Source organism: Ruditapes philippinarum, unplaced genomic scaffold (genome assembly GCF_026571515.1).
Source record: "Ruditapes philippinarum isolate M1 unplaced genomic scaffold, ASM2657151v2 ctg5651_1_1_1_1, whole genome shotgun sequence".
Classification (NCBI taxonomy): Eukaryota; Metazoa; Mollusca; class Bivalvia; order Venerida; family Veneridae; genus Ruditapes; species Ruditapes philippinarum.
The window spans coordinates 12137-39935 of NW_026852625.1; the positions used below are offsets into that span (position 1 = coordinate 12137).

The 27799-nt window shown below is 33.4% G+C and overlaps 1 protein-coding gene across 1 annotated transcript; it reads left to right on the forward strand.

The window, feature by feature from the left end:
- Positions 1-822: 822 nt before the first annotated feature.
- LOC132719404 (inositol polyphosphate-5-phosphatase A-like) lies at positions 823-23706 on the forward strand. The gene is made up of 15 exons (XM_060703174.1): positions 823-961; positions 4249-4336; positions 7411-7474; positions 7767-7798; positions 9221-9345; positions 12434-12497; positions 13208-13263; positions 13966-14050; positions 14860-14946; positions 15540-15617; positions 17888-17961; positions 18728-18839; positions 19578-19640; positions 21771-22627; positions 23567-23706. The coding sequence occupies exons 1-14, from the start codon at positions 873-875 to the stop codon at positions 22581-22583; spliced, it is 1830 nt and encodes a 609-aa protein (XP_060559157.1). The 5' UTR covers positions 823-872; the 3' UTR covers positions 22584-22627; positions 23567-23706.
- Positions 23707-27799: the final 4093 nt, after the last annotated feature.

Genomic DNA, 27799 nt, shown 5'->3' on the forward strand with positions numbered 1-27799 from the left:
CAGGTGCTCTAGTCAGGAAGTCTTAAATTTCCTAGAATAATCCCAAGTGTTGAAAAACTGTGTCTGCTCTTCTCCAATCAAATTATTTCTCAAGTGTTAATATTTGTATATGTTTCTCTTTAGTTAAAGTTTCTCAAGCGAAATTGAAATGTTTGTAGACTTTAGTGAAATATTGAGATCTTAAATACCTGCAGATTTTAAGAAATTGTCTGGGTTTATCAAACTTACACATAGTTATAAGCACACTAAATAGTTTTATATTCTAATACTTTGGTCGTGTGAGATAATATTTATTCTGTATTTTATATCTTATTTTGTTGATCAATGAGCAAGATTATTGTAATAAAGAGTTTAGATAAGTGAACTTCTCTGCAGAAAAGATTTGTTGGATCATCTTGTTTAACATTTAATGTTCATATAACAAGTTTACCTTTTGAGTTTTAAATGTCTTTAAAGAACTCCCGCATGGTTGTAAGAAAGTTTTTTTTCGTTCTTTATTACAAAATCTATAGTTTGTCTTCAATCCATTTCATTAAGTACCAGGCTGATGGTGAATTCTAAAAATGAAGGGAAAATTAATATAAGAAGTTCAAGCAAATAGATGGTACTGCTATAACTTCACAGAGCGCTGCTTGTTGACTGAGTTCTTTTCACCATAAAGATCAAAACCTGCAGTTTGATCTTGATTGAAGCAATTCATTTATTTTTTATCTTCCCAAATGGAATCATGTCACATTATGCTTACTATCAAGTTTAAGGTTTAATAGCTTTTAAAGTTGCCTAACAGGAAAAACGCAATTACATTCATTTTTTGCCTTAAAATAGATGTATAAATAAATGATGAACATTTCTATTTGTAGGCCATTCAAGAGATGGAGCCTGGGATGGTAGCCATTCATTGTCAGGAAGTTGGAGGAAAAAACTACGAGGCATCCATGCAACATGTGAACCAGTTTGTCAAGTATGTATAAATTTGTATCTTTATATAAAACCAGTCTTGTGCGAAAGGTACAGTTAAACTTTGTTGGCTCGAACTTGCAGGGCCAGTGCAAGTTCGTTCTAGAGATTGGTAGTTCGAGCCAACCAAGGTTGAACTATTATCACATAGGATATAGCCCTAAAGGTTTTCCAGCCGGCTGTCACTTATTCAGAACATGTTCACCTGCAACTATTGTTGTCTTGTTTGATCGAAAAGGTGTGATTTTCACTATATTTGTGCTGAAGGGACCAGAAGATCAGGTTTGCGAGTTTGAGCGATCACTGTTTGAGCAATGTGAGGTAGAACAATATATATTATATAGGAATTTTGCCGACACTTGGTGATGAGTTTGAGCGAAGGGAGGTATTCGAGCGATCCAAATTTGAGCGAACACATATTTAACTGTAGTTATCTGACAAGGGTTCCTACATTCACAAAAGTGGTCAACCCTTACCTTGTACAGAATTTATTTAATTTCCATTGTGTTTAGGAAGCTATAAGCTTTATTATAGACACATTCCTGAACCCATTCCTGGAACCATTTGGTACTAAGCAATTAGTGTGAAGTTTCTTGCTAAAGGAAACAACAGCTTGCTCCTGACAGGGTTTGAACCCACACAGCCATCAATCCTTAGATAACTAGTCTGATTACTTAACCACTTGGCCAGGCCGGCACTCATTGTAGTTAAATATTCCTTAACCTGCAGAATTTTTGCACTGGGTTTGTACAACTTAGGATAATTTAAGAACAAGTCATTCAAAGTTAAAAGGATTTCAATATACAAATACATTGAACCACCAACAGAAAAGAGTCTGATCAGACTGCAGGGATAAAGGCTGAGATAAGGGGTTATGTTAGTTTGCTGATTATATTACTAACTTTAAATGTGACATGTTGGTATTACAGTTTGCTGATTAATATTCACATGACATGTTGGTACAGTATTTAATTGCTGATTAATTGCTGACTTCACAGTAACATTTTGGTTTGAATCCTGAGTGTCCGAGTTGTAGCATTAATTCATATTTAGAAACTATGTAGCTGGCTTACATAAGCAATGTGGATCTTCTGAAGAATGAGGGTTTTGACTAAAATAATGTATGTGGATGTACGGAATATCTTCCCTGACCAGTGAATGTAGAATGACACCATTTAATCTATCCATTGTCTCTCAAACTTTCAAAGTCAGCCAATATTTAAGTGTATAAAGATATTATCTGCTTCCTCTTGTATATAAAATTAATTAATTGTTTGAATTGTGAATAAGAATTATTTCAAAATACTTGTATGAAAGAAATATTGAGAGCAAATGGTATGTACGTGCACAAAATCATTGCATAGCAGTTGAAACCCTACAAACATTTTATCCTGTTTACGTACAATATTCAGGTATTGTTAAATAACAGAGTTGATCGTATTACGATTATGGAAACAGCATCGTAATTTCACAGTTTAACAAATTTTATATAATGTTCCATCAGATGTAGCCTTTTTAAACCCTATGAAATGAATAAAAAACTATTTATGTATGTGAACAAGCCATTATAGATACCAGCATTGAACTGATGAGTTTCTACACTCGACTTTTGTTTCACAGAAAGCTTCTCATTCACACTTCCGTCTGATTTTGAAATGCATTTGTAACAGAGAAAATCAATATTTTTCTTCCTAATTCTCAGTATTTAAAGCAGTACGGCACCAGTTTCATGCTATTTTCTAATAAAATTTAGAAAGTACTCTAAATAGGGAATATATTATAAAGATTAAAGTTAGGGTTATCTATGATGTGATAGTGTAATATGAACATAATTGGCCCTCAATGTAGAAATTCAGTGATAAAACTACAACATACTTTATTTACTAATAGTTTGTATAGAGCATGACTGTAATACTTACATGAATTGCAAATTTTTATGGATTTCCAAGTCTTTGTACATTTTTCTGAAGTTTACTTGTCTTGAAGTATACAAAATAAATTGTACAGTTTTAACTTACATTAAGTTATTTTTGTCTTAATTGTTTTATGGTAAAAACATAACCAATTAAAAATCATCATAGACTAGGCCTGTCTTTACAAAATTTCATTTTTTTTTTCCAGACATGTAGTTTAAGATAAGTTGAAATATCTGTCATATCTATGCCTTAGTGTTTTTGTATAATTCTTCAATTTGCTGTTCAAGTTTTCAGCAATAATGTAATTATAGATTTGTTGAACCTGTATTCAAAGATAAGATACTGTTGTTTTTAAGTCTCATGCCAATTAGAGGCTGTTTTCTTTTAATCTGCTTGTGACAAGATGGAAAATAAACTTTGTATTCACAAAAATGTGATCACTGTTTTAGATGATTTTAAAGTGTTTAGTAACTGGATAACTGTTGATGATTGAGAAATTCTTCTTCTATTTTGAAGGAATAATTACAATGATTTTTTTGGCTCAAAGAGGAATGTTGGCATCATCCCCCTGGAGGGAAAAAAATCTGTCACTGAGGGAAAATAAGGAAAAGTTTGGAAACAGAGAAATGTTAAATTATGATACTTTTAAAAAAAATCACTGAATGATGATGTGTGAAAGTATGTTGGCAACATATACAAGAACATAGCCTTTCTAGCTAAAATGGGTAAAAGCCCTTGGCTTAAATTGGGAAAATTTATACATGTTTTATATTTTAGGTGATTTGAGAAATTTTCAAAGTATTATTTTTTTAGTCGAGTTCAACATGGCACCAACACTTTAAAGGACAACTTACCAGCTTTACTGGTGGAGGAAGCCTTCTCTAAGAATTCTTGAATAATCACAAACATCTAGTATACCAACATATGAGCTGCGTCATGACAAAACACGCATGGGTTTGCGACCAGCATGGATCCGTGCAGTCTGATCAGGATCCATGCTGTTTGCTATCAGTTTCTCTACCTCTTATAGGGTTTGTAAGCGCACAGCATGGATCCTGATCAGACTGCACGGATGCACAGGCTGGTCTGGATCCATGCTGGTCGCAAACGCATTATGTTGGTTTTGTCGTGACGCGGCTCATATATAAGTGTTATCCAAGCTGTTATAATTGACACCTGTGTACATTTGCACAATATCATGTCCATATTGGTACTCTTTGCGAAATGTACTGAAACAGTATCCTCTTTGTACATCAGTGCAGGTCATTCTCAGCTGAAAACATATTTGTGATAGTCAATGTTCAATCTTCAGATAAAAACTTTTATTTTGAAAATTTTCAGATAGTCTATAAAATGACTGCTGTTGTTTTTTCAGAGCTATGCTTGGAAGTGATGAGTTACAGAAATACGACCGAGCGCGAGTCTTCCTGGACGAAGATTACACGGCAGCAGATAAATTTACTGTAAGTCACTTTTAAATATTTGTTTTACTTTTATAAGTCAATTTATAATGAATAATTAAGTGTTGACAGAAGTGCATACAACCACTGAAAATTAGAAATACAATGTACAATTATAGTTTTATTGAAGCAACCTTGCAGCTTTAATATTTGAACTACTCTCAAGTTAGATTTCTGGAACTAACCAGTTTTGGTGTCATATCGGTAATCCAAGCAACATAATCATGACACTTTGGTCTTAAACCCACAATTACTGGAATGATGCATGTAGAAAGACACCTTATCCAATAGCCCACCCCATGCTCTTTATGATTTAATGGTGTAAACATTTCAAGAGTTGACAGCGAGACTGCAGTAACTTTTATGAAATAAAGAAGGATCAGCCAGACCTCGATGTATGAATTTCATTTGTGTGGGTTTCTATTTAATATGATGCAGCTTAAAGAGTAAACTGCAAGCTGGGACATTTTTATTATATATCACTCTTATTCTATTTGATTTATTTATTATTTCTCTTGCATTATCATATATAAAACCTTTCTAATTTGAAGTGTGTGGGTTGTGTTTTGATGTGTAAATGTTCTTTATAGGGGCATTATTTTGACTACCTTTCAACTTTTGCCATATACCATAATTAAGTAGGCCTTTGTTTTGACTGTGTGGAGTATGGCCGTTGCAACCAATTAAAAAATTGAGAAAGTGCCAAACTATTGTTGTTGTTTTTTTTTTTCATCCAAAATTTTCTGAAATAATCGGTTTTACTTGCCAGTATCCTGGTGATTTTTTCTTCAAAAACCCTTAAAATAAAATTTAATCTACCTAAGCAATTGTACACTTTAGCTTGAAAATTGAGTTGCTATCTATGGCCTTTAAAAGTTGTGTCTATGTTGTTTACCTCTCCTACTTTCACCTATCACAATCCACACCCACAAAGAAAAAAATCAAAATTAACATTAAAAAGATATTTGAATGGGATATTTAATTCATGCCTTAAAAGTGTGGGTAGTTTTAAGTGATGATATTTTGAAAAGATATTAATTATTAGTTTATAACGATAAAAATACTATCATTTTTAGCTCGACTTTTCTATGAAAAGGGGAGCTATCCTACTCGCCCCGGCGTCGGCGTTGGCGTCACACCTTGGTTAAGTTTTTCGTACCACCCCACTTTATTTCAGAAGTATTACAAGTATGGCTTTGAAACTTACCATACTTGTTCACCATCATAACCTCCATCTACAGACAAGAGTACATAACTCTGTCAAGGTTTTTGACAGAATTATGGCCCTTTTTTGACTTAGAAAGTGTATTGAGCTTGGTTAAGTTTTTTGTACCACCTCACTTTATTTCAAAACCATTGGAGGTATTGCTTTGAAACTGACCATACTTGTTTACCATCACGACCTTCATCAACAGACAAGAGGACATAACTCTGTCAAGGTTTTTGACAGAATTATGCCCCTTTTTGACTTAGAAAATACATTGAATATGGGTAAAATCCCCTTATTGCCTTAACCCTTTGAGATATTGCTTTGAAACTTTTAATGCTATTTCACATCATTACCCCCATCTGTACGCAAGAGAAGGTAACTCTGTCAAGGATTTGTTTTTAAAAATTAAGGCCTTTTATCGACTTAGAATCTTGGTTAAGTTTTTAGTACCAGTCCACTTTTTGACTGAACTGTTTGAGATATTAATTTGAAAGTTGGAATACTTGTTTACAATCATGATTCCCAAACATGTCCAGGAGAAGGTAATTCTGTCAAAGATTTTATTTGAATTATGGCCCTTAACTGTCAATGTTTTGTATTATAGGCAAGCACTAAAAAACTTAAAAAATCTAAAAAAATTCATTCCTATCCACTTGTTCACTTTACCATAAATTATGTCATATAAACATTGCTGTAATATTCAAGGGTATCAAACAACTAGTTATTTTACCAGTAAAATCATATAACTTATATTCAGTTTCGTGATGCTACACTGTGCTTACATACAGAAATTAGGAGCATTCGAAGATAGTGAGAATGAATGTGTTCAACGAGATGCCCCAATTGGTAAAAAATATACTCAATGTCACGATTTTCATGAACATTTAGCATGACATTAAATAATGAATTGAACTTCCTTCATGTAATTCAAATATCAGTTTTACAACGCATTATCTACATAGTGGACCCACGAAAAGTAACCAGTCACCCACAGCCTGTGTGAAAGAGATCCACTTGTGACCAACTGACAACATCTAAAAAAGCTTGATAAAATTTATCTATTACTTGTATTATAAGGTAACTATAATACTTTCACATACAAAGTCAAATCTATATATTATGCTGATTGTACAAAAATATACTGCTTCCTTGGCATAGATTTCTTGAAAAATTATGTTATTATGTCATTTACCAAGGTGTTCTGAGTGACGTAAAAATACCTTATTCTCTCAAAGTGGGTTTAATACTATTAAATTTATTTAAGGCTCAACTCAGTTTTTTTTTCTTTCTTACCAGCCCTCTTTTGACTTAAACATTTCAAACTTTGCTGCAGTGTTCAAGGGTATCACACAATTCAGTAAAATAATTCTTCACTAAATATCTTAATGCTCATGGCCATTGTTCACTTTAAAAATACAGAGATTCTTGTATTGCCTTTTACTGCAAAAACTTTTTTTATTGGCAAGCAATAAAAAAGTCGAGCGCGCTGTCTTACGGACAGCTCTTGTGTTGTCCCCTGTTTGCCTATAAATAATTTTGTCTAAAAATTCCTATAACAACTGACGATAGTACTTGAAAAATATGTACTTTTCTGAAAATCAATAATTATTTAACTAAATATTTTATGTTCCTCCATTGAAGAATCCAATTAAAAATCTTTGCTGTAATAAATAAATGATATTCTAGGTTATGATAATTGCCAATATTCTTGCACCCCACTGCCAGCTTACATTACCTGTGCTCTCACCTTTACCAATGTGTGTTCTTTTCTGTTTTTATACTTGAAATACAAAATACGTAGCAGTCTGAGATATGCATGTAAAATAATATAAACTGTAGTAATAATTCCATTATTTCTGTTTTTCAGGCTCTTGGGAACTTGTATTTTATCCATGAATGTGTAGAAGAGGTCCTCATTTATGATTTTATAGGTGACCTTTTTGTACAACTTTGACTGTGACATATTATTGATGATGAAAGATTGAGTAATGATGATGTGAAATGATGATCATTGTGATTAATTAATAGATTGATTTTAAGTCATTCTTTTGTTTGTTTCTTGATTTATTGATTGCTTGATTTAATTTAATTCATTGGTTTGTTCATATTTAAACCTATTAAATAATTCATTAATTGATTAATTAACAAATTAAACAATTCATTTATTCATTCAATTAATCAATTTAATTTTAACTATGTAAATGTTCATTTTCTGATTTTCAGAGTGTAAATTCTGCCCAGTAGAAGGCAGGGAGGTAAGAACTTTTTCCTTTAATGGTCAAATATTTATTTTGATAATCCTAATAAAAGTGCAATTTTAATAGAATGATATGAATATTTTTGAGATTATAATATATTAAGTCATATACGGATAAAATAATGTAGAGAGAGGACAAGAATGGTGATAAAGATTAACAGTTTGCACTTTTCCTGGTTTAACTTCTTTCATGTACTAAGTTAAATACTGCGTTATTGCAACAGTAACTTAATTAAATTGAGATTCCATTCTTGAAAGTTGTGTCACAGTCTACATTTACAAGCTAGGCAGACTGGTACAGAGATATTTGCGTTTTTCTGTGAGGCTTATTCAGTTTATTTGACATTGTCATCCATTTTCATAATTGATTGATTTGTGTTTGTATTTTTGGAGGGTAAATCTGTCTAGCGTTTATCTGTCTAGGGTTATTTATCTAGGTTATTGCTCTTTTATTCATTTCCGAGTTTTCAAACTTGGTTCAGATATTCACACAAGGTTAAATGTGTGTGTCACATGCTTGAAGTTTGATGATATTTAGAGTGAAAATGTTATTATTGCAGGGCTAAATAGATGTTGAATTTAATATATTTTGTGATTTTGTAACTGTCAACTCTTTTAGTAAGATACTGAGATATACAAAAAACTGTTTCATATGATTAATATATATTCAAAGCTGGAAGAAAGCTGTTTGTCCTAATTTGTTGTAGCAAGTGCTAAGGTCAAGGTTACCCATGACAGTCAGACGTCCTTATCATGGTGGCCTTATTATCAAGACTGTGTGAATCATAAGCTGAAAATCGTGTTCTGTGTTATGCAAAGAGGATGTCAAAATTTTTAGCTTGACTATACAAGTAATAGGAGAGTTTAAAGTTTACTCACCCTGGCATCAGTGTCACTCTCACACTTTGTGGGCTAAATCTTCAGAACCACTCAGAAACTTCACACACTTGTTCTCGTTAGTTATCTAACATGATGGGTCAGGTCCCAAAACTCTTTTAAGTTTTTTTTTACAAAGTTATATCCCTTACTGTTAAGCACTGAGAATAGTTGAGCACACTGTCTTGTTCTCTTTGAAGATATGACAAAACTCTGAGAAGTTATGCTCACTGAGAGAAGTTGAGCACTCTGTTAATGGACAGCTGTTGTTAAGGTTCCACTTCTAATTTGTGTATGTGTGTATGGGGAGGATATATTATATAGATTTTCTCTTGTGTGAGTGTGTGGTGGGGGGGGGGGGCAGATGTGTCCTTTGCCCACAGTTTTGCTTTACTGGGATCATTTCTGGGAACTCTTTCATACTAGGCATAAAACAGTTTTTCATATTTGTGTTGTGTGACTTTAAAGTCACTCCATAATACTGTACATATATTTCTTATACATGTATTACCTTAGATGATAAATGTATCTTCTTTTATTTCAGGTACTTTCAGGGAACATAGAAAATATCCAAATCAAGGAAAAGGCAAAATACCCACAAAATTTCTTCCCAGAATTCAAATGGTCACGGAAGGGCTTTCTGCGGACAAGATGGAATATAAATAATTGGTAAATACTATAATAAGTCAGGGTTCAGAACTGTTCACTATTTAAGGGAGAACATGTGTAAGCGTCCGGATAGCTGAGTCGGTAGAGCCACGGTACGGTATTCTGAGATCCCAGGTTTGAGTCCCGGTCAGGCCGCACATTTTTCTCACCCTGTGACACAAGTCCTAAAATAGTTAATTAGTATAGATGCCGAGGTTCGGTAAGATTTGGTTTCAGAAAGAAAGGGAAACTTCTAAAATTAAAGGCTTTCCGATAAAATTAAGAACTGATTCAGAGAGATATATGTTATAAATCCCTCTGTATATCACTCACACTTCACTTTAACATTAAATAATTTTCTTAATTAAATTCAGTTAACAAAATTACAAATGTTACATATTTCTAAATTAAGAAACTGTGGTATGTATATTTTTCACTTGGCATGTTTTTGTTAATTTGCTATATCTTCTCAGTGAGATATATTTGATATATTCTCTCATAAGTAACAAATGCATTAAAATGAAAAATGAAAATACAATATTAGTTCAGTATTGACAAGCCATATAATAATAAAAAACAATAAAAACAAAACAAAAAACTAAGAGATAATACTGACTTAGTTTGAGAAGAATAAATGATGTAAATTTTATGAGGAGGTCATTTCATATTAGCCAGATATCACCTATGTATAAACCTTATATTTAAAGGCATAGCTATGAAAAGTTTCGATATCTACAGACTGTTTTGGGATCAAACATTTTTCACTAGAGAGTTCTAACCATTTCATCTGTTATTTTTTTGACATTTGAAAGCATAAAACAGCTATTGATTCATACACATTTTGCTTACTTGGCATTAATAATGAATGTCTATCTGTTGCTAATGTTGGCAGTATTCATGTGATAAATTGTAGGGTAATGTTTTCCAAACTGATACTTCCTGATCCCCCCCTTCATCATCATCATCATCATCTTCAGTAATCGCCTCACTCTTCATAGAGCATAATCGCGATGAAATTAAAACTATGTACATGCGCAGCAATTGGTTTCCTCTTTACAGTTAAAAATTGTCTATTTACATCTATTTAAAAACTGGTAAAAACTGGCAATGTGTCTAGTTGATGGTTGTGTGTTTTGTCAGTGCCGACTTGAACCCCTCCAAGGTTGGTTTCTCAACAACTTGTATGGGTAGGCGATTCCAGAGGATGATGGTGGCCGGAAAGAAGCTGTTCTGGTACACAGATTTCTTACAAGTGAGCTGGCTGAGTTGTTGTTGGTTGCCTCTAGATGTTCTAGCATTACGTAGTGGGGGATCTGGTGTGACGTCTACAAGGTCATGCTTGATCTTGTAGAGCATGGTGACCCTTGCCATGTCTCTTCTCTTCTGTAGAGTGGTCCAGTGTAGTAAGCTTACCATCTCTGTGACGATGCTCCGGAGTAAGTAGTCGTTCTTGACGAACCGTGTTGCTCTTCTTTGGAACATCTCTAGTTGGTTGATGTGGCTGTCAGCAGCAAGTGACTATACAGAGGAGGCATACTCGACGCTTGGCCGTACATAGGTGTTGTAGGATTTGGCTTTTACATCTGATTGGCTTGACCGGATATTTTGGAGAAGGAATGCTAGGGTTGAGTTTGCTTTTTCGGTTATGTTGTCAATATGGCATTTTCAAGATAGGTGTGGTGGGATGGTGACTCCACGATAGTTGGCCTGGTTGGTTACGTTGAGGGTTTTCTGGTGTATTTGATATGGGAAGACGATGGGGTTCCTCTTTGTGGTAATCCGGATTACTTCACATTTAGCAGCATTGAACTCCATTTGCCATTCCTTCTCCCAGACTTGGAGACTGTCCAAGGTCGTCTTGTAGGGCACGGGCATCCTCCTGGCTCAATCGTCCTATCGAGGAGACAGTCATCGGCAAACATGCCAGTCCTCGACTTTACCCCTAGAGGGTAGGTCGTTGATGAAAGCAAGGAAGAGCAGAGGACCTAAGACGCTGCCCTGGGGCACTTCGGATGTGACAGGGGATGTGTGGGAATGTGAGCCTTCCAGGACCCACGCGCTGCGTTCTGCCAAAGAGGAATCCTTGGACCCATTTTATGTGTTGCCTCTGACCCCATAATTGTCTAGTTTCATCAGCAGTCGTGTGTGTGAGACCTTATCGAATGCTTTGCTGAAATCGAGCAGGATAGCATCTATTTGTTCATTTTTGTCAAGTCCTTTGACAAGGTTGTTCACAGTGGTGAGTAGCTGTGATTCACAGGAGCGACGGCGTCGGAAGCCATGCTGGGAGTCAGACAGTATGTTGTTGTTGTCGAAATGAGCCATTGATGTTGCTAAAGATGATATGTTCCAGGATCTTACAGGAGATTGATGTGAGAGAGATAGGTCTGTAGTTGGATGGTGTAGATCTGTTTCCTTTCTTGAAGATTGGGGAGACATCAGCTGTTTTCCAGTCAGCTGGGAGTGTACCACTGTCTAGAGAAAGCTGGTAGATTCTGGTCATGCCTGGGGCAAGTTCCTTGGCACAGAGTTTGAGGAGTCTGGTGGGAACTTTATCTGGGCCTGCAGCTTTGTGTGGTTTAAGTCCAAGGAGAAGCTTGAGGACACCCTTCTCTGTCACAGTAATGTCTTCATAATGGAATGATCCATCCTTGAATTTTGACAAGTTCATTATTAATTACAGAGATAACAGCAGTACAAAAGTAGAATAGACTATTGTTAAACATTTATCTCACTTGTCTGGCTATAGATATAGTATTGTGATTCATATAGACTGCCACGTTTTCCTAATTAAAGTGATATTAAGGAAAATATTAGATCCATACTATCAAAGAGCAGGCTATTTTCTGCCACCGCAAAATAACAGCTTTATATGAAGTTTTTTTTTCTCATTTGAGAGAGAGTGAAAAATTCAACAGATTTGGTGATTCTTTTAAAAAAAGAAATAAAATGTACACTGATTTGAAATTTAAGTGATTTGATATTAAGTAGTTATATTCATTTTCAATTTCAGCATTGATAAAATTTTGAAGAATTTTGATTAAAAACTTCTGGTCCATGCATACCATCAGCAAACTTCATACTCATGTATTATTTCCTATATTTCCAGTGTGTTTGACTTGATAAATATTCATCTTTTCCACGATGCCTCAAATATTGTAGCTTTACAAAAAGTAAGTATCTTACATATTCCTGAAAGGTTTTGATCCTATACTGATACTCACATTTGAAAGAAATATTTCTCATCATTCTTGAGTGCAAAAAAAAAAACCTCACAAAAGTACTCTAGCGTATATAAGAAATTTTCAGCTAGGGAAGGATATTATGAATTATTAAAATTTGTGAAGAATTTTGGTAGAGGGGTTAAGGTGGCAGACTTTTTCTCCCTTGTCCCTTACTTGTGCTGGTTTAATATAGTCTGTATGCTTTTCAGGAAGCTAACTGAAGAGCAGTGGTTCTTCTTTGGTGCTTGAAATAATGCAGGGTAGCATGTGAGGTCTTCCTCCACCAGAAAAAAACTGCCATGTTGCCAAATAACTTTAACAGAGTCAGTTTCAGACTGTTGTAATGTTCAACCAAAAATCCTAATAACTTGTATATTGATATATATAAATGAGCCGCGTCATGACAAAACCAACATAATGTGTTTGTGACCAGCATGGATCCAGACCAGCCTGCGCAGATTGATCAGGATACATGCTGTTCGCTATCAGTTTTTCTACTTGTTATAGGGTTTGTAAGCGAACAGCATGGATCCTGATCAGACTGCTGGTCTGGATCCATGCTGGTCGCAAACCTATTATGTTAGTTTGTCATGATGCGGCTCATATGTAAATATTGTTTTCAATTAAGGTGCTGTGATATTTGATATTGTTTGTTTCAGAGCCCGTCAGTTTACAGTGAGAATAGGTACAGAGCATTAGCACATACATTACAAAGGTAAATGTTTTATATAAAATTAATGTCTGACCGGTTTCTTTATGATAGTCACAAAAATAAGTCTTGTGTGTAATTGATAATTACTGTCACCACTTCAAAGCCGGGTATAGTCAGCCCACATATTTCAAACAGAGCGATAGACTTGTAATCTCGACATTGTGGGTTCGATTCCCAGGCCTGCCAACTAAAATTAATAATCAGCCTTTCGAATGTGACTTTTAATCCAGGTCCTGTGTATGAGTGGTTTAATAATTGGCATGTTAAAGAACCAGGTGAAGCTTCTGGAATTGGAGCATCTTTCTTTATCTGTATCATGCTCTATCCTCCAAAAATATAAAATGTTTAATACCCTTCCGGAGGACTAGCCCATATGGTAAAACTTGTGGTGAGTATAAATGAATACTCAAATAACTTTTTGTACTTAAAAAGTTATTTTGCCTTATAGCTACCACTGTATTAAACAGTATTGTGATAGTATTAAATAGATACTGGTATAGTAAAAATCTATTGAAAATTTTGTTTTCACTTGAACTCATTTGCTGAATATTTATATAAGGGTTTTTATGAGGGAAATTTTTAAACATCAGTGGTCATAGATGTATGAAAGAGGAAAACTTTTCATCTTGTAATACTTGACAGATCAGCTTTTACATTGTTCTTGAAGTGAAAATAAAACCTTTTTATTTAACATGCTAATTACAGGTTTGAAACGGATCAATTTGAGAAGTTCCCGTACTTTATATTTGGTGATTTCAACTTCCGACTAGATTTACATTCCCTTTTAAAGGTAAGAATTTTATATATACAGTTATATATTATGTGTCTGCTTTTAGAATAAAATAAAAAAGCAAAACAAAAAAGCATCAACAAACTTTGACCTTTTAACAAAGTTCCTTCTTGGTATAGTGGTGTGTGTTTTTGAATTCTTAAATTTCAATAGATTCGCTGCATTCTTTCATGTGAGCATTTAACCCATGAAGCTTGTTGAAGGTCAGGGTTTCTTTACAGATGCTTGTGGCTGAAATAATGACTAGATGAGCCGCTGAAATCTTTATAATAGATTCTGTAGGACATTGTTCGTAGCATTTAAACCTAATAAAGAAATGAAAAATTGTTAATTTCACTGGAGGTCAGATTTTGGCTACTTTATATTTTGAATCATTCCTTTGTGTTGTAAAGTGTTAAGACCTATATTTGTTTGTGTGATGTAAAACCCAACCAAAAAATAAAGCTTTGTATGACTGATAGGGTTAAACAGAGTTTTGATTAAAACTTCACAAAAATTAGACTATCTCCAGACTTCTGTGACAGGCATGTTGGAAATTGCTTGTCTAGACTTTGTCGGTATGTAAATAAATGTGTGAATGTGAATGTTTATGTAGCTTAGCATTTAGAATAGATTGCATATTTCTCTAGGTATGTTTTGTTTTTTCTTGGACATAAATTTTCAGGAGATGATTTTTAAAAAGAACAAATCTCTTCATTCTGTAAAAACAAAAAAACCCAAAATATTCAGTTGAAAACCTATAGATATAGCTAAGCTGTCAGAGAAGATTCTTATTATTTGAAGTTTTATTCTTGTGAATATGTTTTCAGGATTTAACGGAAAAAACAGAAGCCAATGAAATACGAGGGAAGAAAAATCAAATCTCAAAACTGTCTTATACTGATGCAAATAACAAGGTATTCCTTTAATAGTTCAGATAATTGATTTTACTGCTACTGAATTTATTTGAGTTTTAAAACATAATATATGTAGCTATTTTTGTGTAAGAAAGCTTAGAACTGCTTCTTGACCTTGTTGCACTTAAGGAACAAAGTTGGTAAGAAATCAACAACTAGGTTATAGAGGCAAAATCTCTGGCCACAGGTGTCCTTTTAATTTAAGTTTATACAAATTTATTTTAGTTTGATTGTGTTGGAAGCTATAAGCTTATTGGAACACTTATCTGGAACCAACCAGTTCTAAGCAATAAATGCAAAGTTTCTTGCTCAAGGAAACAAAGGCTTGCCCCTGACAGGGTTTGAACCCAAGCGGTCAGCACTGTCATTCGGATGCACATCATAATTATTATCACTCGGGGTTACACCCTGGTCATCCAAACTCTAAACAATGATTTAATTCAGCGATAAAATCACTGTTTGAGATATATTATTTCTTAATCAACCAATAAAGATTTTTTTTAAGCTGACTTTCATTGGCATGAACCCGTGAGATTTATAAATAACATCATTAATGAAATGAAATTACCTACAATTATTGATTTTCTTTTCAGGTTGTGTTAACCATAGAATCAAAGTATTTTGATCATCATGAAAAACATAATGAAATATTTTCCAATAAAGATAAAATGGTAAGTACAAATGTATATTCTTTATAGAGAAACAACAACATACCTTTGAATTTGTCAGATTTTTAGCTCGACTATTCAAAGAATATGAGAGCTATTGTAGTCGCCCCGGCGTCCGCGTCAGCGTCCGCGTCGGCGTCTGCGTTGGTTAAAGTTTTTTGTAAAGACAAATATCTCAATTATTACTTGAGATATTCAATTGAAACTTACAATACTTATTTATAGTAACAAGGTACATCAGATTGACAAGTTGGATAACTCTGCCTACAATATTGACAGAATTATGCCCCTTTTTAACTTAGAAATTTTGGTTAATGTTTTTTGTAAAGTCAAATATCTCAATTATTGCTTGAGATATTCAATTGAAACTTACAATACTTATTTATAGTAACAAGGTACATCAGATTGACAAGTTGGATAACTCTGCCTACAATATTGACAGAATTATGCCCCTTTTTAACTTAGAAATTTTGGTTAAAGTTTTTTGTAAAGTCAAATATCTCAATTATTGCTTGAGATATTCAATTGAAACTTACAATACTTATTTATAGTAACAAGGTACATCAGATTGACAAGTTGGATAACTCTGCCTACAATATTGACAGAATTATGCCCCTTTGGAACTTAGAAATTTTGGTTAAAGTTTTTTTGTAAAGTCAAATATCTCAATTACTGCTTGAGATATTCAATTGAAATTTAAAATACTTTTTTTATAGTAACAATGTACATCAGTTTGCAAAATTGCATAACTCTGCCTGCAATATTTGCAGAATTATTTGCCCCTTTGAAACTTAGAAATTTTGGTTAAAGGTTAAAGGTCTTCAAAGATATTTACTTGAAACTTTACACATGCACTTAGGGTGATAATTGGAGGGTCATAATTGTATGTCACTGACCAAGTTCCATAACTCTATCTTGCGTTAAGGCTGATTCATATCCCCTTTTCTACTTAGTCTCTTGGTTAATGTTTACATGCAAGTTTTACATATCTCAATAACTATTAAAGATATTCATTTAAAACTTCACATATGCATTTAGGGTCATAATTGTAGGTCACTGACAAAGATCCATAATCCTATCTTGCATTTAGGCTGATTTTTCTCCCCTTTTTCAACTTAAAAATTCATGGTAAAGTTTTGCTTGTAAGCTGTTATCTCAATAACCACTGAAGGGTTTGTGCTTTTTTTTGGACAGTTTTATGCATTCATAATAATAAAGCAGTGATTTACTTGATAAAACATCTTAATAACAAGCTTCTGTACCTTTTCTGTCAAATTTATGTATTCATAGGTAATTAGTATTATTATACTCAGTAAAACACCCTTGTGACATTACCTTCCGAATAGTCAAGCCAATACTGTATAATTAGACTCTCTCTAAGGCCATTAACATGAATTTATAAAAAGAATTAGCCCTTTTGTGAACTTAAAAAATTTAACATTATCAAGGCTCTTTTACTATCAAGCACTTAGAATAGTCGAGCGTGCTGTCCTACCGACAGCTCTTGTTAGCTTAGCCATTCAAAGATGGATGCATGGCCTAATCTTTGAGATAAGCATATGACTACTGGCAGGATCACCCAAGTAGCTTTGGCTTGCTACTTTCAGGCTCTTATAATTACCCAGGTGTGGGCATAGCACTTCAATTAATTATTAGGGTGCAAGTTGGTCTTTCCAAACTACTGAAGGGATCGGTTGAAACTAAACACACAGTTGTTCTCTGTGATTATCTTACATGATGGACACATGTCCCATAACTGTGAATTGCCTTTTTACAGAGTAATGCCTCTTGCCAAGCACTGAGAATAGTCGAGCGGCTGTCTTACCAGCAGCTCGTTTAATTTAAATAATTAGATAATAGATATCATTTGACTAATTAAACGTGTTGCATCTTACCAAAGTCCCTTGCTTCTTTGCAATTTAAATTTTTATTTGCAGTATGCACTTTTTCTTTTCAAGTAAACCAGGACATGGTATATAGTGATTTCCCATGTCCATGGCTATTTTTTTCTGAATTAAAATGTTCTTGACAGTTTCATGCAGAACAAATTTAGTAGTTTGTAATCAAATTAGACTGCACAGAGGTGATATCATAGCTGACCTGGTTTCCTGTAGTTTTAACTGATAATGTGTATATTGTCCAACTAAATATCTCGTATTTAGGAAATATTTTGTCATGTGCATTGATTTTTAACCAAATACTTGACTGTTTTAAAGTTTCATCTAAATTTTAGCTTTAGCAATACTCATATTGTTTTTGACTTTTTATTACAGCTGAATAAATATGACAAGGAATTAGATGCATATAAAGATAAGTTGTATGAATACAGTATAGACTTCCCTCCGAGGTAAGTCATTTATAGCTGCACTGTCCAGTTGTTGTGTATTGATAGGTTGTTGTTTTTACGTGCAGAGACGGTCTTCCCTCAAAGAAGTGGATAAGATCAATGATTCTGAACTGCTGACCACTCATTTGTGGCAGTTTGATATTAAAAAAAAAAGAAGAAAATTTTGCCTTGTGCTAAGAACTACATAGCTAGTGTGCAAAAGGGTTCATACTTAACATTAATTCTTTATAGGTCAACATGTGTTGAAATTAGCACCAGTCTGACTGCATAAAAAAACAAAACATATGAGCCGCGTCAAAACAAAACCAACATAGTGCGTTTGCGACCAGCATGGATCCAGACCAGCCTGCGCATTCGCGCAGTCTGATCAGGATCCATGCTGTTTGCTGTCAGTTTCTCTACTTGTAATAGAGTTGGTAAGTGATCAGCATGGATCCTGATCAAACTGCGCGGATGCGCAGGCTGGTCTGGATCCATGCTGGTCGCAAACGCACTATGTTGGTTTTGTCGCGACGCGGCTCATATGTAGATTTTATCTTGGGCTAGAAAATAGTTACACTAAAACTTAACAGTGAAGATATTGCTTATTCGCTAGGCCAACTTACTTTTAGATTTCAATCCTTATTTCTATGACTGCAGTAGTCTTTCTTTTTAGCTGAATTGAGTTGAGTTTGACATGATTTTCTTTATATATGCTGTAAGATCATTAAATTATAATTCAGTTGAGCGACATATGGCCATCAGGACATTCTTGTTTTATTTCCAGTTATCCGTTCAGTGAAGATGTTAGTGATGGTTTATCATACATGAAAACTCGCTGTCCGTCGTGGTGTGATAGAATTCTACTCAGTAACTCAACCAAAGACATTTTATACTCAGTAAGTGAATACTTGGTTTATTTTGAGTGGCATCTAGCTTGAACTATATTGTAATATGTTGTTATATACCTACGACATCTATATAAGCCATTATGCTGGCAATGTCATATTGGATCACATTTGAGCCGCGTCATGACAAAACCAACATAGTGCATTTGCGATCTGCATGGATCCAGACCAGCCTGGGCATCTGTGCAGTCTGATCAGGATCCATGCTGTTCACTTACAAACCCTATAACAAGTAGAGAAACTGATAGCCAACAGCATGGATCCTGATCAGACTGCACGGATGCGCAGGCTGGTCTGGATCCATGCTGGTCGCAAACGCATAATGTTGGTTTTGTCGTGATGCGGCTCATTTGAATAAAATACTGTCCTGTCATGCCATGTAATATTTATGCCAGTGATATATGTACTAAACATGGCAGAACATTTTCAGGTATATATTAAATACAGAATATCATATAGTACCCTTCTGAGACTTTGTATTTATCTGCAAGCAGCATCAGAAAATTGATATATACCTATAAATTCTAAGACAAAACGAGATTCAATTAACTAAATTTCTATTAAAATTCATTTAGTTCTTTCACAAACAAAAATGTAGCAGTCAAGAAGTAATATTAATAAATGACTGATGAATATATCATTTTTGCAATAGCGGCCACACCCTTAGTAGCACCGGTTCCCGTTTTCAAATACAACATGCATAATAAATGAATATATTTGATATTATAGGATGAGAAGATGAAGCCAAAGTATGACATCATCGGGAAAGATGTTTGCATGGGAGATCATAAGGTATTTTTACTTCTTCTGTTGAAATATTGTATAAGAAATTTTTGTTTGAAAATTCTTTCAAAATGCACTGAATAGGTTCGGATACAGGCTTTTGTTTTTCACTGTACATAAGTTAATTTAATGTTAAAAGCTCTTTTAATGTGAGGTGGTGACCTTGTTGCGTATAGGTATTGAAAGTAAGTGAAGCAGAATTATAATCTTTGTGAGTCTGAAATAGTATACAATTAACAAAATGTAAAGGAAATTTTAATCTTTATTTTAATGAAAAATGTCAATCTTATGCTTTATTTAATGATTTTCTGTTAATAAAAAACCTTTCTGACTAAATGGTTATAGTGCTGACCTTAATGATTTACCAGGGCAGTTTTTTAACCCTGAAACAGCTGAATTTGTGTAATGGATTTGCCCTGCTTTGAATTTGGAACAGTCCATTCAAAGTTTAAGGGATTTCAATATCAGAATTGAGCTACCAACAGTAAAGAGCCTGGTCAGACTGTACAGGTTAGACTGTATTGAAGTGTAGGCTGGCCTGGCTCTATACTGGTGGCAAAGGATAATCATCATTCATGATCCAGCAGGTCAAGGATTACATTGTTTTAGATGTTTAGAATTGTAGGTCGCTAAATTGGATTGCACAAGGTAGGTTTATGTAAATGAATTGTAGGATATTCTGAGGGTTGGACAACTTAATGCCGGTGCTAAGTGGTTTCCTTGAAAGGATAAATAAATGCTTCTTAGAGAATTTTTTTTTAAAGAATTTGATGAGATCTTTATTACTGCTTTTTAAGGCTTTATTGATGTTTAAAGTTGAAAGTAATTACATTTTGTTTGTATACAAATTTAATGCAGAAAATATGTGGACTGCCTTGAAAGAGGTCTTCTTTTTAATTACTTTTTATTATAATTTGTATGAATATTTTATGTTGCTGCAATGAAACACATGTATTAAATTTAAGAAAATTTTCTGAAAATGGCGAAAATTTTTGAATTTCATTGTTTGATAATAAGTGATTAGGATTGCTTACCATTCAATCACATGTTCTTTTATGATAGATCTTAATTATTTTGTGTGAGCAAAATGTTTTTAAGGTCTTTAAACCAGAAATAAGCAAACATTTCATGTCCGATATCTAGCAGCTATAATACACTAATTGACAGTCTATAAGAACTATGTAAATAACTGAGGTATATAGAGTGAAAATACGAGTTGTTTCCCTTATCTCCGTTAAAAATCGATATCTCTAAATAAATGCTAAAACAATACAAATTTAGATTTTAAACCTCTGGTTTGGGGCAATTTAATATCTGATTTTACAATTTATTACACCAATGAAAAAGCTTGTGATCTTGGCTTCGTCTCAGTATATATTACAACACATCATTTAACACTAAAGGTATTTAAATTTACAGTTAAACCTACCATAAGTCAGACCATTTTACATACGATTTATTTAATAAGATATGCAGCTGGTTATCTTTACTCGCAATTCTACTGATAAGAATAGTCTGTCGTCTGCTACTTCGGAAACTGTCAATCGGTGTATTACTCATTTGTGCTGACGACAGATTTTTGCAGCAAAATCTGCTTATCTTTATTTTAATAGATGAAATCCCTAAAAGTAATAATGGACAAGTCTGTAGTCAATTCAGGACAAATTTAGCATGGGTTAGGATAATGAAGTTAAAAGTTTCAGTCACAAAGTCACAGCAATTTTAGGAATCGATACAATGATGAATGTTTCATTTAAACTGTGTGTTGTTTTCTCTAAAAAGTTGATAGAATATTATAATGACCAATAATGTTTTCGAAAACATTTAATTTTATAACTTATTATTTTTGCCCTTCATCTGGATTTGTCCTGCTTTGAATTTAGAATTACCCATTTTAATAGAATGGGTTTTAATATCAAAATATTAAAGTTGTGTGGTCAGTAGTATAGAGAGGGATGTACTGTCTTGCCGAGCTCTGGTAAGATATAATTGCTGCTAGCGTCAGGTGGTTGGAACAATTTACAATACAACTTCAACTATATCCTGATTAAAATCACAATTTAGATTTAAAAAAGAAGCTTTTTTGTTGAGTAACTTTTATACATTTGCTTTTCTTTTTTCTTCTTTTTAACGCACTAGCCGGTGTACTTGTTGTTGCGGTTAAAGAAAGGAAAAGGTAAACAAACGCCAGTGTTTGATACTCAGACTTCTGTTGAGCGTAGAAAGATGTTGGCACATAAAATATCTATTAATGGTGAGACAGTTGACTTAGCGCATGACCAGATTAACATACATGACTTTGCTGAATTTGAAAAAACCGATCAGTTGATACCGGAATTCCGGTTCAGCATTAAAAGTAAATCTTCTACATCCATGATCCGACAGCAGAGATTACCCGAGGTTGAAGATGATGGAGTGTTTCAAGACGAGGCTCCGAAGAAAACCAAATCTTTTCAGGATATTGCCCGACAAGTGTATCTTATGGAGAACGCATTGTCTAAATGGCCTCGCAGACCTAAATCAAGGCATCACAGCTCTTCGTCCGAAGACTTGGCTGAAGATGACAAAAGTAGAGATGACGTAGACCCTGATGAAGTCTCTGTCCATACAGATATCTCTGAACTGTCTGACACAGAAAATGACACACAGGCTGAGAATAAAACTTTAACGAATACTAATTCAAACTCTCACAGTACTGATGATAGTGAACTGAGAAAACGGTCGGGTGTAGGAGCAAATCTGAGCAATGAAAATAAAAACGAGGAGTCTAGACTCAAAGATATACCTCAAAAAATTGATTTATCAGAAAGTCAAAACATATCAGTGCATGGGGGAGGTGTTGATTTGCATGAGCATGAATGTATTAAATCGAAAGACGCGCAAGCAAACGAGAGCAAAAATAAGGAGCGCAGCGGCCGCAAGAAAAGATGTCCAACTTGTGTTGTGCTATAGATTTTTGGTGTTGTTCAACCTTTATGTTGTAAACTCTTTGTGATGTGAGTTGGTTTTATTTTTATTTTTGGGGTTTATTTATTTATTTTTTGGGGTTTATTTATTTATTTTCTTTATTTTATTTTCTGCAATTTTGTTTTCTTTAGTTTTAAAAATAAAGTTACGTTGGGAGATGTTTAGAGGTTTTATTTTTTGCATGATTTTACATTATAACTTTATTTTATTGTGAAATATTTAAATATTGTAAATGAATGAGAGACATTTTGTGCATCAATTGCAATGAAACAGAAATACTTATTGGAAAGGTTATATTTGTCAAATATCATCCAATTTTCGATTAATAGTTTTTAACAGTCTTCTCACAGACATCTTCAGAAATACCGATGCATGACCAGAGTTTGCATGTTTAATTCACTGATCTTTGGTTTTGAAAGCAGAAATTAAAACTTGTATTGTGTCAACATTACTAATGATTTACTAATGATATTACCTTAAAATCGTGTAAAAAAAATTCTTAAGTTTATTATTGTTATATGCAAATGTTTTAAAATGAAAAGAAAGGAAAGAAAAAGTAATGCAGCTTTTGTATATTTCTCTAAAAAGATTCAAATTATGTTAAAAAGATCCAAATGTTTTTGATAGAAAATATAATTATAAATTAAATAGCCCTACATCGCAAAAGGTGCTTGTGAAAGGTCTTTGTTTTTATCCAAGTGGCTGTCTGCCTCAGTTATTACTATTTCTCAAACTTTGGTAGGGCAGGTGATACAGTTCTTACATGTCCAGAGTAATATTGAAGAGATAACTGTTTAAATATTTAAGATAATTAAATTATTATATTTTTGAAAGGCAGGCATACATATACACTTTGTAATATTTTTTGATTATATTTCATAGTATATATATATAAGTTACCATACAATAGATTTTATCATAGTCTATAAACAAAAGAAAATAACGCTAGCATCTGTTTTATTTTTCAGCAACCGTATCCTCCTCACCAGAATTGGCACAGTTGCCAATGGCAACAGAAGTTATTGTTCCTAGCACGCAAGTTAAAATATCTGAAGTTGACACTACGAAGTACATTCATATACGACAAAACGGCACTTCAGCTAGAGTGTTTCGAGAAACGTCTGTGTGACCTCCTATATATTCTAGTGTCAAGATTATTTATTAATGAAAATGAGAATTTTGTTGACCTATAGATTACGCCACTGATGAAAATACTCTGGAGAAGTGAGAAAAAAGAGGGGGAAAAAAGCCATCCATGTGTGTGCAAGTTTACTATGTGTATGTTTGTTTTAAAAGGGAGTGAAGACGAAGGCTAGAAGTTGGAATAGAGACTGAAATCAGGAGAAATTGAAATGTTATCCATGGAATTTAGAAAATTATTAGCAGAGCTTAGTTTGAATGTAGTTATAGTATAAGTATTGAGCAATGTCATGACACAAAGAATTTTTGCAAAAAACAATTAAATTTTAGTGGGTAGGTTTCTATAACGACAGCTACAGAACATTTGTTGTTATCTATAAATAACTTCTTTGAGCTATAAATAGTTTTTTTCAAGGGTGGTTGAGTTAGGTGTATTAGATGGGTTCATTTTTCTTTTGCAAGCCAGGAATATTCAAACTGCTGGTCCAGTTAGTGCTTATGTCACTGTAAAAATATCATACTCGTATCAAACCCCACTCACTTTATCTGACAGTTTCCTTAAGTGGCTAAATTTTGCATATTTGTATTTGATTTTTCTTATCAAAGATATTTTACTCTAAAAATTTAATTTGGAAATCAGAGTGTTCTTTTTCGTTGTATCAATCATTAATGGGGAATTGAAATCTGAATTTATAAAAGCAGCAACACAACAATTAACTTTTTAAAGTTTAAAAAAAAAACAACAAGATAAGTGACTGTTCAAATTAAGTTTGACATAGATGTTTATGCCAGTTATGCAAGTTGAGCATTTTTTGTATCCCTGAAAACTAAAGTTTATCGTGCAATTATCAGTATGTCAGTGACAATTTAAAGCAGAAATATGAAATTGTACTTCTTTATGTACAAACTGTTAAGGGACATAGTATTACAAATTCAGTCAAACTAGAGGGTTGGTTACTTAAATAACCAGGTTGTTTTTTCTACAAACCGTTAACTGCCAGATCCACAAGCGATCAGCATTTTGCACCACCATAATTCTAGTATCATGCAGTCAAATTTTTACAGTAAACAATGTCAAATTTGGATTAAGATACTATACTGTAAGCTTCTGAATAATGTTTGTAGCTATACTGTATGTTAACTATAAGAAGAAACTTTTGTCAATTAGTACACTGTCAATTCTAGGATTCGAAAAATGGTGGATTTTTATCGAAAAGTGAGAATTTATTACATTTGTTGATCTTTTTCTTTCTTTCTCTATGTAAAATTTTCCCCCTACCTCTGAAAAAATAGGGGGGAATTCTCAAAAATATGAGTGAATCTCCCCATCCCTCCTAGAATAGACACTGTTGTACAATGCCAAGTATAGAAGCATGATTATGATTGAGTTCTATTTAAAAAACCTATCCACAATGAAACTTATTGTGAAACATTGTTGATAATAAGTATGCAATATAAAGATGTCTACATTTGTGTTTTAAACTGTTGCAGCAAATTTGTTACTTCCTTGAATCTTGTGCCATGTTTATATAAAATCACTATAGTCATGGCTGTGATTAACGACGGGGGAAAAAAAAGCAAAACATACCGAACCCCACCCACCCTGCTTATGTATGGTGTACAAAAGGAGCCAATATATTGTCATCTTAAAAAGCAGTAATGGGATAAGTCTTATTAAAAATTAATAGGAGTTAATCTATTTCTGCACTATGATGAGAATATACAGGTTATCCATAAAAGAGTAAATATTTCTTGCAAGTACATTTGTCGCACATGTACAAGAATTTTCAATCTTGATTCAAAAGTTGCAGCACTTATCCCTTGTAATTTTTGTCATTATACAAATGTATATTTTGATGTTTAAAATGATTTTATTTTAACATTATGATGACATTGTAAAGGGTAATTAGCTAGTACATGTCATTTATTGTTTCTCCTCTATGTTATAATGTAGTAACTATGTACAGTTAGTATATCAAGCTCAAATCTGAAAAGAGATGTCATAACCTTTAATTAAGCCGCATCACAACAAATCCAACATAATGGGTTTGCGACCAGCATGGATCGAGACCAGCCTGCGCATCTGCGCAGTCTGATCAGGATCCATGCTGTTCGCTTACAGACCCTATAACATGTAGAGAAACTGATAGCGAACAGCATGGATCCTGATCAGACTGCGCGGATGCGCAGGCTTGGCTTATGTTGGTTTAGTCATGACGCGGCTCAATTAAGTTGACCATACATCCACATACTGTCAGGTTTACTCTTTTGTTTAGATTATAGAGAGTTATACCTGGATTATTGATGACATCATTATTTTTTACTCAGTATTTTCTTACTTTTCTATTTAAGGCATTGCTTTTCTACCTACAATGTTGTTTTTTTTTGCACAGATCAATCTCTAATCAAAAGTTTATAAATTGTCGTGACTCTAAATATGGTTCTTTTTATAGATCACTTTGCTAATTACCGGGAGAAGTTTATCAGCCTCCTATAAGTTTTACATATACATGTAGATATAAACCTATTGAATGCTTGGGGTATAAAAGCCAAATATTATTATGCACATTTGAAAAATAAATATTTGATATCTGTTTGGAAATAAATGAAATTGGTTGCATAAGATTGGTTGCAAGAGTAAACAAAACTCAGTTCTTATTAAGAATAAAATGATAACCACTCAAGAGTGTTAAAATACTGGGCCAAAGATTTTTTTGCAGTGTTTTGAACATTCTGTATCTTAATTTAATCTACCTCTTCTCTGAAGACATTATACTTACCATAAAGCAGCGTCTCCTCAAATTTCTGTCAGTTTCAGTTTATTAAAACTCTAAAAATGTGTTTTACTTAGTAAAAATGTTTTCCTATGTACAAAATGAATTATTTAGTTTTGCCTAATGCACTTACTACTGTATAACTTGACAAAATATGCAGGAATTTGTCTTACTCTGTTAGTAGCCATTAGATACAGGTTGACTGTTGGTAATCAAAACAATATATTCAGTCATATTTTATATAAAAAAAAACACCTTGCAAAGTCTGAAATATAAATACTTTTTTCTTATGCTTGATTTTTTTAAAAAGATTCTGTGTACTCATCTGGTGTTAGTCCAACTTACTGTGTATCCATCCATATCATATATATTCTTTATTTGTATAAGTATAAAATTAATGCTTTAACTCATATAAATTCAGGTTACTTCTCTTGAACTGTTTAATCAAGACTGATTGAGCTATAGAATTATTTCTGTGATGACTTTGTCTGAGGGTTATATTAATAATAATCAACATAATTGAGTTGCGCCATGACAAAACCAACATTGTGCGATGTGACCAGCATGGATCCAGAGTAGACCAGCCTGCCCAGGTATTCATGCTGTTCACTTACAAACTGTATAACAAGTAGAAAAAATGATAGCTTACAGCATGGATCCTGATCAGACTGTGCGGATGCGCAGGCTGGTCTGAATCCATGCTGGTCGCAAACCCACTATGTTGGTTTTGTCATGACGCAGTCATACACAATAAACCTGTAAAAATGTTAAAAAAAACTGTACATGTATCCTCTAGAGCTTTTGTACAATTTTCAGACCAAAGGTGCTGTAAAATTTAACCCAACCATGTACATGTGTTTGTCTGTTGATTATTGTAAGCATTACATATGGTATTTTATATTTGCATAAAGATATATACACTGTATTCAACTTCCCGTTTTTACCTGGACATAGGTTAAAAAAGTCAAATTTCACCATATTATATGTTTATACCTTACCATGTCAGATAAGATGATATTTTTGTGTGTCAACAATATAAATAGATTGATACAGATTATTTAAAACAAACTTCAGTTTTAGTGATGTTCATCTCCTATAATCTCCATGACACGCATTATTTTACCATGTTCTCTTTAACATAATTTGGCAAATAGTTTGACGGAGGTCAATGTTAAGGGGTTAGTGAGTGGGGGTTCAAATTTCAAGGAAACAAAATAGTTTTGAAAATTTATTATTCTCATTCCAGAATATATCTTCTATCCAAATTATAAACTAATAAAGCTCTTA

Coding starts and splice junctions, on each gene's coding strand:
- LOC132719404 (XM_060703174.1), top strand. CDS start 873: ATGGAGCCTGGGATGGTAGCCATTCATTGTCAGGAAGTTGGAGGAAAA. Junction 962..4,248: donor CATGTGAACCAGTTTGTCAA/GTATGTATAAAT, acceptor TTGTTTTTTCAG/AGCTATGCTTGGAAGTGATG. Junction 4,337..7,410: donor CGGCAGCAGATAAATTTACT/GTAAGTCACTTT, acceptor TCTGTTTTTCAG/GCTCTTGGGAACTTGTATTT.